This window comes from Punica granatum, chromosome 5 (assembly GCF_007655135.1).
Source record: "Punica granatum isolate Tunisia-2019 chromosome 5, ASM765513v2, whole genome shotgun sequence".
NCBI lineage: Eukaryota > Viridiplantae > Streptophyta > Magnoliopsida > Myrtales > Lythraceae > Punica > Punica granatum.
The window spans coordinates 11,080,411-11,097,807 of record NC_045131.1 but is presented as its reverse complement, the minus strand read 5'-3'; the positions used below and the strand labels follow the sequence as shown (position 1 = coordinate 11,097,807).

At 39.9% G+C, this 17,397-nt stretch overlaps 6 protein-coding genes across 6 annotated transcripts; 3 read left to right on the top strand and 3 right to left on the bottom strand.

Annotated features, from left to right (window-relative positions):
• The first annotated feature begins 1,635 nt into the window (after positions 1-1,635).
• Positions 1,636-2,485, top strand: LOC116207249 (pathogenesis-related protein STH-21-like). The gene is made up of 2 exons (XM_031540151.1): positions 1,636-1,907; positions 1,995-2,485. The coding sequence occupies exons 1-2, from the start codon at positions 1,724-1,726 to the stop codon at positions 2,291-2,293; spliced, it is 483 nt and encodes a 160-aa protein (XP_031396011.1). The 5' UTR covers positions 1,636-1,723; the 3' UTR covers positions 2,294-2,485.
• A 936-nt stretch (positions 2,486-3,421) lies between these two features.
• LOC116208963 (putative disease resistance RPP13-like protein 1) lies at positions 3,422-5,680 on the bottom strand. Its single transcript, XM_031542540.1, has 5 exons — positions 5,597-5,680; positions 5,352-5,418; positions 4,536-5,012; positions 4,064-4,462; positions 3,422-3,759 (listed from the first exon to the last, which is right to left on the bottom strand). Exons 1-5 carry the CDS (start codon positions 5,678-5,680, stop codon positions 3,422-3,424), a joined length of 1,365 nt encoding a protein of 454 aa, XP_031398400.1.
• Positions 5,681-9,075: 3,395 nt separating this feature from the next.
• Positions 9,076-10,006, bottom strand: LOC116207215 (pathogenesis-related protein STH-21-like). Its single transcript, XM_031540102.1, has 2 exons — positions 9,718-10,006; positions 9,076-9,623 (listed from the first exon to the last, which is right to left on the bottom strand). Exons 1-2 carry the CDS (start codon positions 9,899-9,901, stop codon positions 9,325-9,327), a joined length of 483 nt encoding a protein of 160 aa, XP_031395962.1. The 5' UTR covers positions 9,902-10,006; the 3' UTR covers positions 9,076-9,324.
• Positions 10,007-12,673: 2,667 nt separating this feature from the next.
• Positions 12,674-13,519, top strand: LOC116207243 (major allergen Pru ar 1-like). The gene is made up of 2 exons (XM_031540145.1): positions 12,674-12,978; positions 13,073-13,519. Exons 1-2 carry the CDS (start codon positions 12,795-12,797, stop codon positions 13,369-13,371), a joined length of 483 nt encoding a protein of 160 aa, XP_031396005.1. The 5' UTR covers positions 12,674-12,794; the 3' UTR covers positions 13,372-13,519.
• Positions 13,520-14,467: 948 nt separating this feature from the next.
• Positions 14,468-15,372, bottom strand: LOC116207274 (pathogenesis-related protein STH-21-like). Its single transcript, XM_031540178.1, has 2 exons — positions 15,113-15,372; positions 14,468-14,994 (listed from the first exon to the last, which is right to left on the bottom strand). The coding sequence occupies exons 1-2, from the start codon at positions 15,294-15,296 to the stop codon at positions 14,696-14,698; spliced, it is 483 nt and encodes a 160-aa protein (XP_031396038.1). The 5' UTR covers positions 15,297-15,372; the 3' UTR covers positions 14,468-14,695.
• Positions 15,373-16,359: 987 nt separating this feature from the next.
• Positions 16,360-17,387, top strand: LOC116208622 (major allergen Pru ar 1-like). Its single transcript, XM_031542152.1, has 2 exons — positions 16,360-16,652; positions 16,744-17,387. The coding sequence occupies exons 1-2, from the start codon at positions 16,469-16,471 to the stop codon at positions 17,040-17,042; spliced, it is 483 nt and encodes a 160-aa protein (XP_031398012.1). The 5' UTR covers positions 16,360-16,468; the 3' UTR covers positions 17,043-17,387.
• Positions 17,388-17,397: the final 10 nt, after the last annotated feature.

The following is a 17,397-nucleotide window of genomic DNA, read 5'->3' as shown; positions in this document are numbered from 1 at the left end:
CAGCACTCCATAATAGACTGATCAGCGATAATGTTTGTCCTTTAAAAATTCTTTTCTTTTCATGGACCCTCATCCTTTTCTAGATGGTCACTAGCTACAAACTATCCTTAGGTTTACATCAATGATCAAACCATCCTACTTTGATACACTGTGCTAATTATTCATCTAGAAACCCAAGAAAATAGACGGAAACACCTCACTATGAACATACTCTGTTCATAGTTGTTATCCTCTGCCCTTGCTGCCATGTTGACAAGGCCAACTTGTAGCTCTTGTATATGCAAGGGTAAATACGTGGTGCAAAGAACCCTTCAGTATCAATATCTGGTCCTTTATTTTTCCGTTTATTGGGATTGTATGTAGTTCTTACCTCGGTAGAAGATTGTCTATGCTGCTGTTTCAAATACAAATTGATTAGACAACGATGACTCTGATAAAAGGTAGGGATGTGCACGGGTACCGAGTATACTCGGAATCGGTCGGAACCTACCCGTTATGGTAGGGTCTGGGTAGCTCGTATTGAAAATAGGGTAGGTTCCGAGTAGATCGTATTGAAATCAGGAACCGGTAAAAAATCAGTTCCGGTTCCGATTCCTGCCTACAGGGTACTCGGAACCAGTTATTTATTAAAAAAAAAGAGAAAAGAGTAAAGCTACTGTCTCTTTTAATGAATCAGAACAGAGACACTTTGTCGTGTGGGATCGTATTATGGAGGTTTAATTTTGTCAATGGATTGATGATACATTATTTTTTTGTTGTTGTGGATTAATTTAAATCTTTGTTGATATTCTATTTTGCGTGATTACTGATTATGTATGTAACATTTTTTATTTTATTTAGCCAGAGAAAAAAATTATAGATTCCAACAGGGTACCCGGAATCTGTGGTATAATACAAGTTCCGGGTAGGTTCCGGTTCCGGGAATCAATAGGGTAGAGTCCGGTTTCAAAATCTTGGAACCTGTCCCTTACATGGTAGGGTCCGAGTATCGTAAAAAATGTAGGGTACTCGGAACCGATCACCCCTAATAAAAGGTGCGAGGAGATTACATCGTATGTCCCAAAAAAGAAATATAATATGACAATAAAAAGTTAGAAATCCAGTTGTCTTGATCTCAATTTTTTATTATGCAGTCCAATGTAATGGATCAGCTTCAAGACGCGGCTGCACCTTTTCCGCATGCTATTTTCTTAGCTCGTCCTCACTGGAGAGACTCTTTCATTATTATAATTTTGTCATGAGGAGACCGAATAAACAAGACCCATAAGAAATTTCCTGGATGAATATTGGAAGACACAACTGCCTGAATTATATAAAATCCGGTCATGATGTTATGAAGGTTCTAATCAAGAACAAACGGAAGCTTCAGTGAGATAAAAATTTCTGATGACACTTGGCGGGGTCACTCTAGATTAGCTCGGTAATGGACCGGTGAAGTACAATTGAATGTTACGGACCCATCGCTCGAGATTATTCGGATCTAAAACAAGTAATCTCTGGTCATGGTTGACCATCTAGAAAAAGCAGAGTGGACCCGCTAGAGGAGCAGAACTATCCTATGAACTACCCGTCGGTCCATTTTGGAGTGCTATGTAACCAATGAAGATGTCAATATAAATTCATGCAATTTTCATCATCTCTGCATACCATCAGAGCTTTTGAGTATTAGAATCTTTTACTCAGCCCACTAACAATCTCTTCTTTCTCTATTACAAGCAGAAGAATGGCCGTTACCTGCTTTACCCAGGAGCTCACAACCTCCGTTGCTCCATCGAGGATGTTCAAGGCTCTGGTGCTCGACTCCCACAACCTCATCCCCAAGATTGCCCCTCAGGGTATTAAGAGCATCGAGTTTGTCCAAGGAGACGGTGGTGCCGGAAGCATCAAGCAGACCAACTTCGCCGATGGTTAGCGACATTTCTTCTTTTTCACCTTCCAGTATTTAATTCTGTGATTGTATACAAGTATTCTGAATTCGAAACTTTCTGTAACAGGCGGCCACTTGAAGTGGTTGAAGCATAGGATCGATGCGGTTGATGCTGAGAAGCTCGTGTGCAAGTACACCCTGATCGAGAGCAACATCGCATTCGACAAGATCGAGTCTGTAGCGTATGAGGTGAAATTCGAAGCTTCCAGTGATGGTGGGTGCGTCTGCAAGATGACCAGCGAGTATCACGTCAAAGCTGGGGCGGAGCTGAAGGAGGAGGATATCAAGCAGGGCAAGGACAAGGCCATGGGACTTTACAAAGTTGTTGAGGAATACCTTTTGGCCAACCCCGAAGTCTATGCTTAAATGAGTGCGGTTTCGAGTTTGCATAACATGTACTCTTGTATTGTCTACTATACTGTTCCCATATATTTTTTCCCTCTTTCTTTGAGCTCTTTTCTCATTCAGCCGATGGCTTTGCCTAGAAATATTTGGGCAAATGGATTAATAAAACGTATCATTGTCATTTCACACGAAAAGTGTTGATCTCTGTTGGATCATTTCTATGGGAATCTTAACATTCATTACAGTACAGAGACAAAATCAAAAGCAACATAAAAAATTTCAGATCATTTGAGAAATTAAAAAGTCACTCTCTAAGACAGAGCCCAATAAACTTCATTGTGTTACCAGATTCTCCTGATTCTGAACTTCAAGATCAACGAGGCTCCGAGGGAGCACATGCCAGCCTCCCTGTCCCTGTCTGTGGAGGAAAAGTATTCGTTCCTTCGAGGCACCCTATCTGTCCTCCAATCCAAAGCCACAGAAAGGCTCTGGTTTGCTGCAAGCCCCAACTGGACATGGGCTGGTTTAGATTCTCGCAACCTACGACGTCAAGCATATCCAGGTTAGGTGGCAGGCCCTCCTCTAGGAAGGATGTGATACCTGAACAATTTCTGATCACTAGTCCTCGCAGAGACTGGAGAGCGTGCATATTGGGAATTATGATCCCACATGGAATAGATGAACGAATATCCATTGGTTCATATGAGACTTGGGTACCACCACTTATCAACTAGAGTTTTTAAGTGGATATTTGATCATCTTTTCCATGTGGGATCATAATTCCCAATAGTGCATTGGCTGCGGGAGAAATTTGATCCTAGGGCATGCTCCGAGAGAAAGCCTACGCAGGCTGTCTGGAAGCTGCGGGAAGCACTCTTAACTCTAGAGCTAGACAGTTGTATAGATGCAATTCAGTGAAAGGGTGTAACCTGTGCAGGTGTGGCGTTAAGCTCTTGATCATCTTACAGTCTTTGATATGGATTTCCTCAAGTGACAATAAGTTGTTCTCGTCCTCAAGGCCCACACTTATCCCTTCTAGGGACGAACCCAATGCCTCACTTCCCCTGATATCAAGTTTCTTGAGACTCAGGGCCAGCTGCTTCACTTTGTCATCGAGAAACGGCACCAGCGCAGGGCATTGCCTAATAATTAGCTCTTGAAGCAGAGGAGGCTGACCCTCATTGCACTACTGTCCCCTCCATTGCTGCTCTTACTCGAGTAATCATCACGGTTGGACCTAGGGGCAGTTTCAATTCCCTCTGGCAAGCGCTGCAGTTTTTGGCAATTCTGCACCTCTAAAATTCTCAAACTGCATGGCAGCTTGGCCCCTGAAAATGATGTGAGCGATGGACAATTCTGGATCTCCAACTCCAAGAGATTGTACGTCATCGTCATCCCATATGGCAAGGACATCACTTTCGACCAGTGCCGAATCCTTAACGCTTTGAGACTAGTCCCATAACTTTGCTTGTCGTTTGGTGGCTCTTCTAGACTCATACAATCATGCAGACACAGATATTCAAGATTACGGGGAAACATCCCGATCTTCACAAGTTGATGGCAACCTTCTATAGTTAGATGCTTCAAAGCATGACTGTGGTTAGTACCTGCTGCACCTACAACCCTCTTTGTCCTCCCACAAGCATAGCAATTCATTACAGCTCCCTATATGCAACTCTTCAAGAAATGTTAAGGAATTTAGGGAACCTCCCTGCAAGAAGCTGGTAAGCTCGAGAATCCTGGCAATATCAACCACAGTGAGACGCGTTAATGAGCTTATGCTAGCTATACCTCTCAGTATTCTTCCATCACAATCTCCAAAATGACCATCCTCGAGAGATGGCAGGCTGACGATTACAATGGGAGTCTCCAGCAGTGGACAACTTACAATTGCAAGGTTTACAAGAGTCGGAAATTGACTAGGCCACCCTTCAATAATCAACTTCGGACAATTATGCAGGCTCAACTCGCGAAGCTGTGGAAATGGACCATTTCCCTGCATGCTGCCAGTAGAGAAAGACCATCGTTCCCATGTGTACATATCAACAAAAGCCAGAGTCTCTAAAAATGGAAAAGACTTCATCGTATTTCCATATAATTCAGATCCGTCAGCACACCCCGCATCCATGCCTTGAACTGTCACTTCTTTCAACAAAGGTAGCAGCCCCAATGATGGTAAAGTCTGTTTTTCTGCAATTACGCAATGTCACACGCTCTAAACAGACAAATGAGAGACTTCCAATCCAAGATGGGAACCTCGTACCTCTGTAACCATCAATCTCAAGATTCTTTATCTTGATGTGAGGTTGAAGGCAGTCAAGGACCTGTGTTTGACTTGTCACGTCTGTCGTATTGGCAGGGCCTTCATCCAGCGCCCAGATTAAAATCAGAGAAGTCAACCCTGGCTTAGCATTCAAAGCAGAATCTCTTGCATCTCCGACTTCTGCCACCTCATGTAGACTGTGAATCGTAAGCTCCTCCAGAAGAAACTGCAGGTCTTTCAATTCTTTATGCGTCGGTCCACTGTCAGCCCCAACAATGAATTTAGGGAGTATCTCCAGCTTAACCAAATCGCCCATCCCTCTTGGCATCTTCATCAAAAACCAGGTTCCACTAATATCGACGTATCTCAGGTTAATTAGCTTGTTGATCCAACTAGGCAATTCCACCAATTGTTGACAACCTCTCAGTATCAAGGTCTCTAAGTTGTATAGAGTAGATGTGGAACTAGGTAGGCACACTATAAGACTTCCCGAAAGATTAAGATAATGTAAATGCCTCAAACTCCCAATGGAATTTGGCACTTGATCAATATTGTAATGGCATAATGAAAGGATCCTTAATCACTTTTACTGTCAAAACACATCATCTATCACCTTGTCAGCGATATGATTATTATCCATAGAATTATTAGAGTCTAGTCTTAAGAAGGTTCGCAATCCCCTTAAGCAATGAAAACTTTCAAACCTGCCTGATCTCTCGAAATGGTGGGGAATAATTGACAAGTGCCGTACCTTTTCAAGACTTCTCTTCTCTTTGTTCGAGTCCAAGTGGCCTTCAAGACTTAAGCAGGACTCACCTTCATTTGACGCTGCTGGGTCGTTCAAGAGATCATGCATCACAAACGAGTTCCTTCGGCTAGATGGCTGAAAGAATGATCTACTCAATAATTCATGGAAATATTTCAGGCCAAGATCTCGCATGCTTCCCTCTCAATGCGGCCTCCCCACACTACATGAAAATACATTTGCATGAGGAGTTATATGTGGTGATAGTGCAACTTGAGTCAAGACGGGCATATATCACTGCAACGGTGGGTCTCACCAGGCATGCCAGAAAGTTGTTCCGCCCGAAATGTTCCACAGGAACTCTCCGACACACGCATGTGGCGATTAGGATACCAGGCATACCAGGGAGCAGTCCCAAGATAGTGAGGTGGTGGAACCACCAGCCGTCCTCACCGATCTAGTGCGTAGCACCTTGGTCTTTGATGTCCAAAGGACTAGCTGGCGGCTAGGTTTCCTCGAAGATGAGTAGGTCGGGGTGGGTGATGGTTGGATGAACGTCAGACGATGTTTTGGCCACGAGAGCAAGGCCGCTTTGGTTCTTCCAACATGCTCGTGATTGTTGTAGCCCGACTCCTAGTAAGAGATGGCTCAAAAGCTAGACTCGAGGCTAGTTGTTCACGGTCCAAGGAGGCCCGTGAGCTAGTGGTTGTTGGCTATGGATAGTCGAGAGAATTGAACTAAAGGCCGAAACCTTAGCTCGGTGACCACCTTGACCCAGAAGCCAAGACTAGATATAGTGGCCAACGCATCTGCGATAGAGTGACCCCGGAAGATCGATAGGGTTGCTCCGAGAAGCGGTTTAGTGCATGGTATGTAAAGGTGCGGAAAGAATAGATATTGAAAGTGCGTTGCGATAAGTGCGTTTGATTGATGTGCCAAAGGGGGGTATTACAATGAAGAAACTCGACTTATATAGGCTAAGCATGAGTGCCGCCCACGACAACAAAAATCGGGAAATAAACAAGTAACCTAGGTAATTAACTAACCCTAAGACTATGTGAGAAATAATTCACTTATTTAGAAAATGTTATTGATCTAAATAGAGCAACGAAATATAAATAAAATGGAAATCCACCTACAAGTGTCCTATGAAACAAGCTCCAAGAAATCGTCCATGTACGTCCATAACCTCTTTCCTTTGCTGCCACGTATATTCTCCACCCAATTTGGCATCTTGTAATCAACCAAAATAGAATATATCTTTCTCCATTTATCCAATTACGCAATCTTCTATTTCATCATTTGCACGTAAGGAAATGCAAGCCACAAAATATGGATGAAATATGGCTTTAGCCTGGAAATAATTCACAGCCGCCGCCCGCAATGCCAACCCTCATGCGATTGTCCAATATGGGGGTTACCGCGGTTTTGGGTCGGGTTTCATCAATAAGTCGATCATGGGCCGCATTCATCGAGTCTCATGAGCTTTATTCGATCCATTACACGTCATTAGCCCAACTTACCGCGACGTGCAAAAAATTAGTGTAAACAATTATATTTACTACATATAATATTATGAAAAATAAGTACAATATTTAGAAATATTCTTTACATGAATTTTTATTAGATTAGAAGTTGCATGCTATGGTAGAGAGCCCAGTTAACCACTCAAACTCATTGGCTTTTCGCTTCCTCACGGAGCAGCTCCAGACTGGCAAATCGAGTATGAAATTAGAGCTCTGGTGGGGATTCTGCCTATCCTATAACTCCTACAGGAAAAAATATATAATATATAAAGTAAATAAATAAAATTAAAACTATAATAATTTTCACAAAAATATTGATTTACATATTAGTTGAATGTTCATGTCACTATATATACTTTTTATTATTTGCATATCAGCAAATCTAAACTTGTGTCCGTCAATGGGTAATTGATCTTCTTTCAACTCAGTCACTGTCATTGTAAGTAAGAACAATATCTTTACTCCAGCATTTATTGGACGGTTCTTCGATGAGACTACAGTTATCTTGAAATTCTTGACGGTGTATTAAGCCTCCTTCACAAAGCAACGATCTGAACAAATTGATTTGAGACCTTACGCTTGTATGGATTAAAGATCCCCGATTTCATTATAAACAATATATAATCTAATAAATAATAAAGTCTTGTATTTTAAAATAATATATTTAATAAAAAATTCCAAAACATACCTCTTTGTCAATGAAAATCATTTTGAGACTAACGATTTTATTAGTCCTTGTGTTCACGGGATCCCACAATCCTGTCAATCTCATATGTGTCTTTCTTATGTCCCAAATATTTTATCATGTGATAAATCATTGTAGCATCTCAAAATCTGCAATATTATATACTAAAAAGATAAATGAATCAAAAGAAAAAGATCAAGTATGTCACACATGAGCATAATTTTATTCTTTCCCAGCAGGTTTAATGGGAAGGAAAGATCATACTTATTTGTACTCACATTGCGGCAAGGCAACGAGCCCTGATCAGGGAAGGTCTATAAAGAGGGTGCGTGACAATGGAGAGGGTAAATGGGAAGAATGGGAAAGCTTTGAATTGAAGGTACCGGTACGATGAGAATTTATTTATAGAATCAAGTTTGGATATAAAATTGGAAAACAGTTGAATTCAACCAACTCAGAATTTCCTTTTTTGCGTGAAAAATCTACCAGAATTCTATTTGGATTAGGAAACATTAATATTATTTTTGATAGGTCATTAGGAAAATAAAATAAATTATTCTTTTTTATTCTAATGAAAATTATTCTTTTTGACAGATTAAGAAACATAAATATTACGTGCAGGTATAAGACCCTAGTCTATATATATTTCAACTATACTACTTTGTTCATTTCTCAATCTTTGTGCGATATATATATATATATATATATATATGTTGAATTGCCACATGGACTGAATCTCAGGGATATATTGATTATTATTGATCAAGGAAACTGTGTGTATACACAAACTGATATATAATATAATTAATTAATAAAATTTAAAATAATTTATATAAGAATATTTTCTTGATAAAAGAACATAAAAAACTTTCTTAATGCATAAGTGATGACGTGGCAAAGAGAGATAGTTTCGTTTCTTATTTTTAATGATATGGCGATGTGAGAATTCGGCTCGGGCTTTGTTTTCATATATATATATATATATATATAGTTAACCGAAAGCGGATGCCATATATTGTTTTAGTTTCACTCCGCTAAAAGTTTCCTTTCACGAGCTTCCTGTCCAAACACAAGTATATTTCTTCCTTCTTAAGTCACTCAGGATAAAATACAAACAGACATATCTAATGGACAAAGACGGTAGAGGTTTCCTCATCTTTAATTGGACTCGATGTGCAACTTGTCAAATTTGATTCTGATTCGAACTATTTTTCACTTCTTGTGTTTTCGTTCTGACAAGTGACCTTCGAGGATAAAGACAACAAGCAACATCTAAAAATTTAGATGTATGCATATTTTCACATAAGTTTAAGCCTTGCAAACGGCAGAATTTCCCCAACAAAAGCATAGTCAAAATGACAGCAGCCGGCTGAATCTCTATTCGTGTTCACTCGAAAGAAGTCTTTCTTTCTTGCTGGCGTATTTGTTGGTAAATTAATTATGCTCAAATCAAAAACTGTTTTTATCTTGAAACTGATTAACTCTCTTTTGGCGCTCTGGCTAATCTGGAACTGATGACGAGGAAATAGGAACTTACGCAGAACATATCACTTGTCCTGGAATTTCAGCATGTTATCATCGAGATTTTTGCAGTATGTTTTGCAATTCACAGTATAGTCGAGTAAATAACATTTCTGGTTGGGGATCGCATGAATCACGATACTCTTTATGTTGTTGACTCATTGACCCATTTCATTCTTTGATAAGTCACAAATCTCAGGAAGATCCACGGGGTAAAAACTAGAAAAAAAAAAAAAAAAGAAGGAAAAAAGACAGAAAAGCCATACACCACAATATGGACTCAAGCGGAGGAGACTATAAAGAAGTGCTCATTTAGGCATAGATTTCGGGGTTGGCGAGAAGGTATTCCTCAACAACTTTGTAGAGCCCCATCGCCTTGTCCTTGCCCTGCTTGATGTCCTCCTCCTTCAGCTCTGCACCTGCCTTTACATGGTACTCGCTCGTCATCTTGCACACACACCCACCATCACCTGAAGCTTCGAACTTCACCTCATACACCACCGACTCGATCTTGTCAAATACAATGTCGCTCTCAATTAAAGTGTACTTGCACACGAGCCTTTCAGCGTCAATGGCATCGATCCTGTGCTTCAACCACTTTAAATGGCCACCTATTGCAAAGAGCAGTTGAATCAGAACACTCCTAAAATTGAGCAATCAAGCACCAAAAGAGCAGGGGAGATAAATGAAATAAATGCAACTAACCATCAGCAAAGTTGGTCTGCTTGATGCTTCCAGCGCCGCCATCTCCCTCAACAAACTCGATGCTCTTGATACCCTGAGGGGTGATTTTGGGGATGAGGTTGTGAGAGTCAAGAATCAGTGCCTTGAACATCCTCGACGGAGCATTCCTAGTTGTAAACTCCTGGGTGAAGCAAGTGACGGCCATTTTGTCTCTTATGAGTGAAAGATGTGGATCCGAAGAGTTTTGTTAGAAAAGAAGGCTTATCTGTGATCTCGTGCTTAAGATCCGAATGAATGCAGAGGTGATGAGATTACTTGGACTTATATAGATGCGAAAGACTGCAGTGTCTCCATACAATTCTATCGCAGCACTCCATAATGGACTGATCAGCAACACCCTTTTCCCTCATTCAATATAGTTCTGCTCTTTCATGGACCCACATCATCTCTCTAGATGGTCATCAAATAGAAACTATCCCTTGCTTCTCCTTCGATGACCAAAGAGTTTCCTTTTTCTGTTTGATTATCCTACTTTGGTGAACTGTGTCGAGAATCCAAATACTAAATAGCAGGGCATACACGATTTTCTTTTTTCTTTTTTCGGTGTGGACACTGGTATCCGAAAGTCTAATTTGGGATCAACTAATCCAATCGAGCCAGGTCGGCCCATTAAGGGGTAAATCTCTCCCAGCGTGGATTTTTTAGATTCACAAGGACTTGAACCTGAGACTTCGCTTAAGAGAAATAAGAGCTGAACCGCTTGAACAAATCCATGTTGGTGCATACACGGTTTATTTGATGTGCAAACGACTCTCCAGAATCATTATCTGGTCTTAATTTTTCCTTTTTTACTGGGATTCTACATAGCCTCTATCTCAATAAGAACATGTCTAAGCTCCTATTTCAAGCACTAAGGATCGCAATGACAATAAAAGGTATGAAAAGTATTTATCATATATTTCCTTAGTATAATAAATAAAAAAGGCAGAAATCTGGTTGCCTTGATATCAATTTGTTATTCTGCCGTCCAACTCCATTCTGATGGATCAGCTCTTAGCCGTCACATACTGTGTTCCACCTACTTCTATTTTAATCAAATCCACATTGGGGGCATTTTCATTATTTTGATTTTCACATAGTAAGGCCAATAAAAAAAGCCATAAAACAAAAATTCCTGGACTAATACTGGAAGACACAGCTGCCTGATTTAAACTCCGTTTGATTTCGCAATTAAATTTTAAGATTTTAACTCTAACTTTAACTCAACTCACTACATAACAAAAATCAATTCTTCAAAGTCAAAAAGGTAGGCCCCATACATAAATCCACATACAATTTCATTATACTCAATTTAATTTTTAATACTAAATTATCTCAACTATTCATTACTTTTTCACACTTTTTCTCATAATTCAACAATACAATCATTACAACCCAATTAAAATCAAAACTCAACTCAACTCAACTCTAAAACTTGCGTATCCCATCATATTAAACAATATATTACATTCCTGTATCTCAGCATCTCTAGTGGCTAATAAAATACCTTACTTTATGTTTCATTCATTTAATCTAAAAAATGTGCTTAGAGCTGCTTCTATATATTGTTAGTACTGATATCTCTCTCTCTCTCTCTATATATATATATATATATAACTGGACATATATGCTAACATATATAGCGTTTAACGAACTTTTTGTACAAATTTCCAGATTGGATGGTGAACTCCGGAACTACATTTTTTTAAAAAAATAAATTTAGTGAGGAAGAGGAAACAGCAAATAAAAAATGGTTTTAATAAAAGATGATATGCCAGCAACCCAAAAAGAAACAAAAACAAAAAGGCAAATTACTTTGAGTTACTGCAAGTCAGTGATATGCTGACCACTATTGACCATTTGATTTTATCCGGATGTAAATAGTCTGGTCAGAAGTATGATCTCTTAAAAAATTAATGTGAAAATCTCTTTGATTTTCTAATTATTGTTGGTCCACACTGATGTGGAATGATGTTGATATCTGAAATTGGATGTTAATTGGTGACTTAATTAATCTAGAAGTAAGTACATACGAGGGATTTGATGTCGATTGTTGACTTTATCTAGAAGAAGGATGGATCAAGCCCGTGAGAAGAAGTACAAAGGAAGAAGAATAAAATAAAAAGGGATGATTAATTATTCAGCAGTCCATTGTGGATTGCTATTAGCATCGATAGGATCGTTCTTCTTTCAGAACCAAGAAATTCAATTCTCATCGGTCGGACTCGGAATCCTGTGCCCCGCATATTTCCTTTCCCCAATGGGCCTCTCTTATAACTTGAGAAAAGAAAAAGGGATCTACATATAGGCTCATTTTGATCTCAAAAAGGTGAAATGATTCGAGTTATGTTCGTTTTTTCAGCATTGAAAAGATAATAACTTATTGAAAGCCATCCCCTCTAAATGAGAAAATTTAATCCTTCAGATAAGTCTTGCTTAATCCATACCAAATAACGGATCTATAAACATTAGATAATGACCAATGGTTAGAAACAACCAAGAAGCAAACTACTACACTGTTTGGATGAGAAACGGATAAACAGTAGGGTCGAGAAGATTTACATGATTCGAATAGCTATTACTGGCTTCGAATGTAAGTCACGACTAGTTGCACGTGAAATCCGATTTGAACTGATGAAACTCTATAGCGACTTTGCCTATCACATGTCTTGTTTGTCATTTTCTCCTGATTTTTTTTTTCTAAAATAGATCTAACGAATAAAATAATTATTTGAAGATTTATGATGTTAAAAGAAAATCGGTGGTCGTTCTTAACTAAATTAGGATAAATTAATACCTTCTGACCATCTGGAGAAGCGCTGTGGGTCCATTTAGACATTGCTTTGCTGATGAGTCCATCATGGAGTGCCGTGAAATGAGAACACCAAAGTTTTAAGGGAAAAAAGTTGCACTATATAAAACCCAACCAATTAAGCAATCTTCATCATCATCTGCACGATCTCCAAACTTAACTGAGCCTCGAGCAGCAGCCAGCACTTCTTCTCCACATCATATAATTTATCTCATTCGCTTCTTCCTTTTCCTAAATCCCAAAAAAAATGGCCGTCACTTGCTTCACTCAGGAGTTCAAGACTGCGATTGCTCCATCCAGGATGTTCAGGGCTCTGATCCTCGACTCTCACAACCTCATCCCTAAGATAGCCCCTCAGGGTATTAAGAGCATCGAATTCATTCAAGGAGACGGTGGTGCCGGAAGCATCAAGCAGACCAACTTTGCTGATGGTTTGTAACATATTAAAAACTTTCTTCTTTTACTTCCTTTACATGATGTCAAGGTTTATTCTCAGTAGTTTAATTTTCCTACCTTCTATAACAGGTGGTCACTTGAAGTGGTTGAAGCACAGGATCGATTCTGTCGATGTAGAGAAGCTCGTGTGCAAGTACACCTTGATCGAGAGTGATATTGCCTTTGACAAGATTGAGTCGGTGGTGTACGAGGTGCAGTTCGAATCTTCCAGAGATGGTGGGTGTGTCTGCAAGATGACGAGTGAGTACCATGTGAAGGCCGGTTTGGAGCTGAAGGAGGAGGATATAAAGCAGGGCAAGGACAAGGCCATGGGACTCTACAAAGTTGTTGAGGAATACCTCGCAGCCAACCCTGAAGCCTATGCCTAAATGAGCATTTCTTTTTAGTTTCCTCTGCTGGAGTTCATGTGGTCTTTTCCCCTGTTTTCCTGCCATAGCATTGGGAATTGGTTTCTCTGAAAATCCATGTGTATGAAAGGGCACAACGAAATAAAGAATATCGTGATTTTGCAGCATACTTTGTGGGTTCACGAGTCTTATATTTGTTACCTGTACTGATCCGAGGACAGACCAAGTTGCTGCATACAAAGGCTGGAGACAACATAGTCATATATTTACTTTGGAATCATGAAGTCAGATCTATTATTTACTTCATCTTCAAGATTGCAGAATTATTTCGCAAAATATATGATTCCTCCCAACGGCTAGAGACAACATAGTCAATGATATTATCCGGTACCTCACAAGTGCTAGCACAAGTGGACTGCCTTTTTGGATATGATAAGCAATTTGCTTAAAATATTCGAGAAACTCCCCAGTGGTATTTGTTATCGGGCAGTTATCCGATAGCAGATGCCATATATTGTTTTAGTTTGACTCCGCCAAAAGTTCCCTTTCAGGAGCTTGCTGTCCAAACACAAGTATATTTCTTCCTTCTTAAGTCACTTTCAGGATAAAATACAAAAAGACATATCTAATGGACAAAGACGGTAGAGGTTTCCTCATCTTTAATTGGACTTGATGTGCAATTTTTCAAATTTGACCCATTTCCGAAGAAGATCATAGTAAATATGCGCTTGAATTCTGTAGATTCTGACTTGAACTATTTTTTACTTCTTATGTTTTCGTTCTGACTAGTGACTTCCGAGGATAAAGTCAGCAAGCACCATCTAAAAATTTAAGACTTGCAAACGGCAGAACTTCCCCAGCAGAAGCATAGTCAAAATGACAGCAGCTGGCTGAATCCCTATTCGTGTTCACTCGAAAGAAGTCTTTCTTTCTTGCTGGCGTATTTGTCGGTAAATTAATTATGCTCAAATCAAAAACTGTTTTATCTTGAAACTGATTAGCTCTCTTTTGGCGCTCTGGCTAATCTGGAACTGATGACAAGGAAATAGGAACTTACGCAGACCATATCACTTGTCCTGGAATTTCAGTATGTTATCATTGAGATTTTTGCTGTATGTTTTGCAATTCGCAGTATAGTCAAGTAAATAACATTTCTGGTTGGGGATCGCATGAATCACGATACCCTTTATATTGTTGGCTTATTGACACATTTCATTCTTTGATAAGTCACGAATCTTGGGAAGATCCACGGGAGTAAAAAATGGAAAAAGCAAAAGGAAAAAAGAGAGAAAAACCATACAGCACAATATGAACTCAAGCGGAGGAGGCTATAAAGCAATGCTCATTAGGCATAGATTTCGGGGTTGGCAAGAAGGTATTCCTCAACAACTTTGTAGAGCCCCATCGCCTTGTCCTTGCCCTGCTTGATGTCCTCCTCCTTCAGCTCTGCACCTGCCTTTAGGTGGTACTCGCTTGTCATCTTGCACACACACCCACCATCACCTGAAGCTTCGAACTTCACCTCATACACCACCGACTCTATCTTGTCAAATACGATGTCGCTCTCAATCAAAGTGTACTTGCGCATGAGCCTTTCAGTGTCAATGGCATTGATCCTGTGTTTCAACCACTTCAAATGGCCACCTCTTGCAAAGAGCAGTTGAATCAGAACACTCCTAAAATTGAGCAGTCAAGCAACAAAAGAGCAGGGGGGGGGGGGGGGGGGGGGGGGGGGGGGGTAAATGAAATAAATGCGACTAACCATCGGCAAAGTTGGTCTGCTTGATGCTTCCATCGCCGCCATCTCCCTCAACAAACTCGATGCTCTTGATACCCTGAGGGGCGATTTTGGGGATGAGGTTGTGAGAGTCAAGGATCAGTGCCTTGAACATCCTCGACGGAGCATTCCTAGTTGTAAACTCCTGGGTAAAGCAGGTGACGGCCATTTTGTCTCTTATGAGTGAAAGATGTGGATCCGAAGAGTTTTGTTAGAAAAGAAGGCTTATCAATGCTCTCGTGCTTAAGATCCGAATGAATGCAAAGGTGATGAGATTACTTGGACTTATATAGATGCGAAAGGCTGCAGTGTCTCCATCCAATTTCTATCGCAGCACTCCATAATGGACTGATCAGCGACACTCTTTTCCTTCATTCAATATAGTTCTGCTCTTTCATGGACCCACATCATTTCTCTAGATGGTCATCAATAGAAACTATCCTTTGCTTCTCCGTCGATGATCAAAGAGTTTCTTTTTCTATTTAATTATCCTACTTCGGTGAACTCTATCAAGAATCCAAACACTAAATAGCAGGATGCACACGGGTTATTTGATGTGCAAACAGCTCTCCAGAATTATTATCTGGTCTTAACTTTTCCGTTTTTACTGGGATTCTACGGAGCCTCTATCTCAATAGGAACATGTGTAAGTTCCTATTTTAAGCACAAAGGATCGACAATGACAAACCCAATAACACATATGAAAAGTATTTATCATATATTTCCTTAGTAGAATATAAATAAATAAAAAAGGCAGAACTCTGGTTGTCTTCTTGATCTCAATTTGTTATTCAGCAGACAACTCCAATCTGATGGATCAGCTCTTAGCCGTCACATGCCGTGTTCCACCTGCTTCTATTGTAATCAAATCCACATTGGGGGCATTTTCATTATTTTAATTTTGACATAGTAAGGCCAATAAAAAAGAGCCATATAACTAAAATTCCTGGATTAATACTCGACGACACAATTGCTTGATTTGTCTTAAATCCAGTCATATTGATGTTATGTACGTCGTTACTTTCTAGAAAATATAATAAAACTTACTCAAAATTCTCTTGGTATCTTACCGGTGAACTATGATCAAACGTACCACCCCATTGCTTGAAATTCTTTGGATCTAAAATGAAATTTTGCTTTTTGTCATTGTTGACCATCTAGAAAAAACAGTGTGGACGCGCCAGAAGAACAGAGTGCTATGTAACCATTGGAGTTGTCAATATAAATTCAAGCAAATTAATTTCAGCCTCAATGCATACCATCGGAAACCTTTTCAGCATTCCAATCCATTTCGCAGCCCATTGATTAAGATTCTCTTCTTCCTCTACAACAAGAAGAAAAATGGCCGTTACTTGCTTTTCCCAGGAGCTGACAACCTCAGTTGCTCCATCGAGGATGTTCAAGGCTCTCGTCCTCGACTCCCACAACCTCATCCCCAAGATCGCCCCTCAGGGTATTAAGAGCATTGAGTTCGTTGAAGGAGACGGTGGTGCTGGAAGCATCAAGCAGACCAACTTTGCAGATGGTTAGTGGAATTATCTTCTTTTTTCACCATCCAGTATTCAATTCCATGAGCTGTAAAAATGTATTCTGAACTCGGTTTCTTTTTATAACAGGAAGCCACTTGAAATGGTTGAAGCACAGGATAGATGCAGTTGATGCAGAGAAGCTTGTATGCAAGTACACTCTTATCGAGAGCGACATTGCATTCGACAAGATCGAGTCGGTGGTGTACGAGGTGAAATTCGAAGCTTCGAGTGATAGTGGGTGTGTTTGCAAGATGACGAGTGAGTACCATGTGAAGGCTGGTGCAGAGCTGAAGGAGGAGGACATCAAGCAGGGAAAGGAAAAGGCTATGGGGCTCTACAAAGTTGTCAAGGAATACCTTCTAGCAAACCCCGAAGCCTATGCTTAAACGAGCATCTTTCCAGTTTGTTTGCTCGAAATTGTGTCATGTTTTGTCTTCTGTTTCTTTTTTTCTCCCTTTTTTGATGTTCTCAATATCTGTTACCTAATACTTCATATACATGTGTGGAAGAGCTTGTTCAATAAGAAAAATCTGTGGGCGAGAGAATATGTTCGTCCGGCATCCTCACACTGCTCCAAAAGAATCTGCACCTTTTCTAGTTTCTAGTGTGTGAGTCGTTGGATGCTAATTCTTATCTTCAGGTTTCACCTCGAATCCTCTGTTCGTGAATTTTATTTCTATCCTCTAGCCACCGGTTCAAGTGACTTCATATATGATGAAATACGGAAACTGCGCAGAGTAC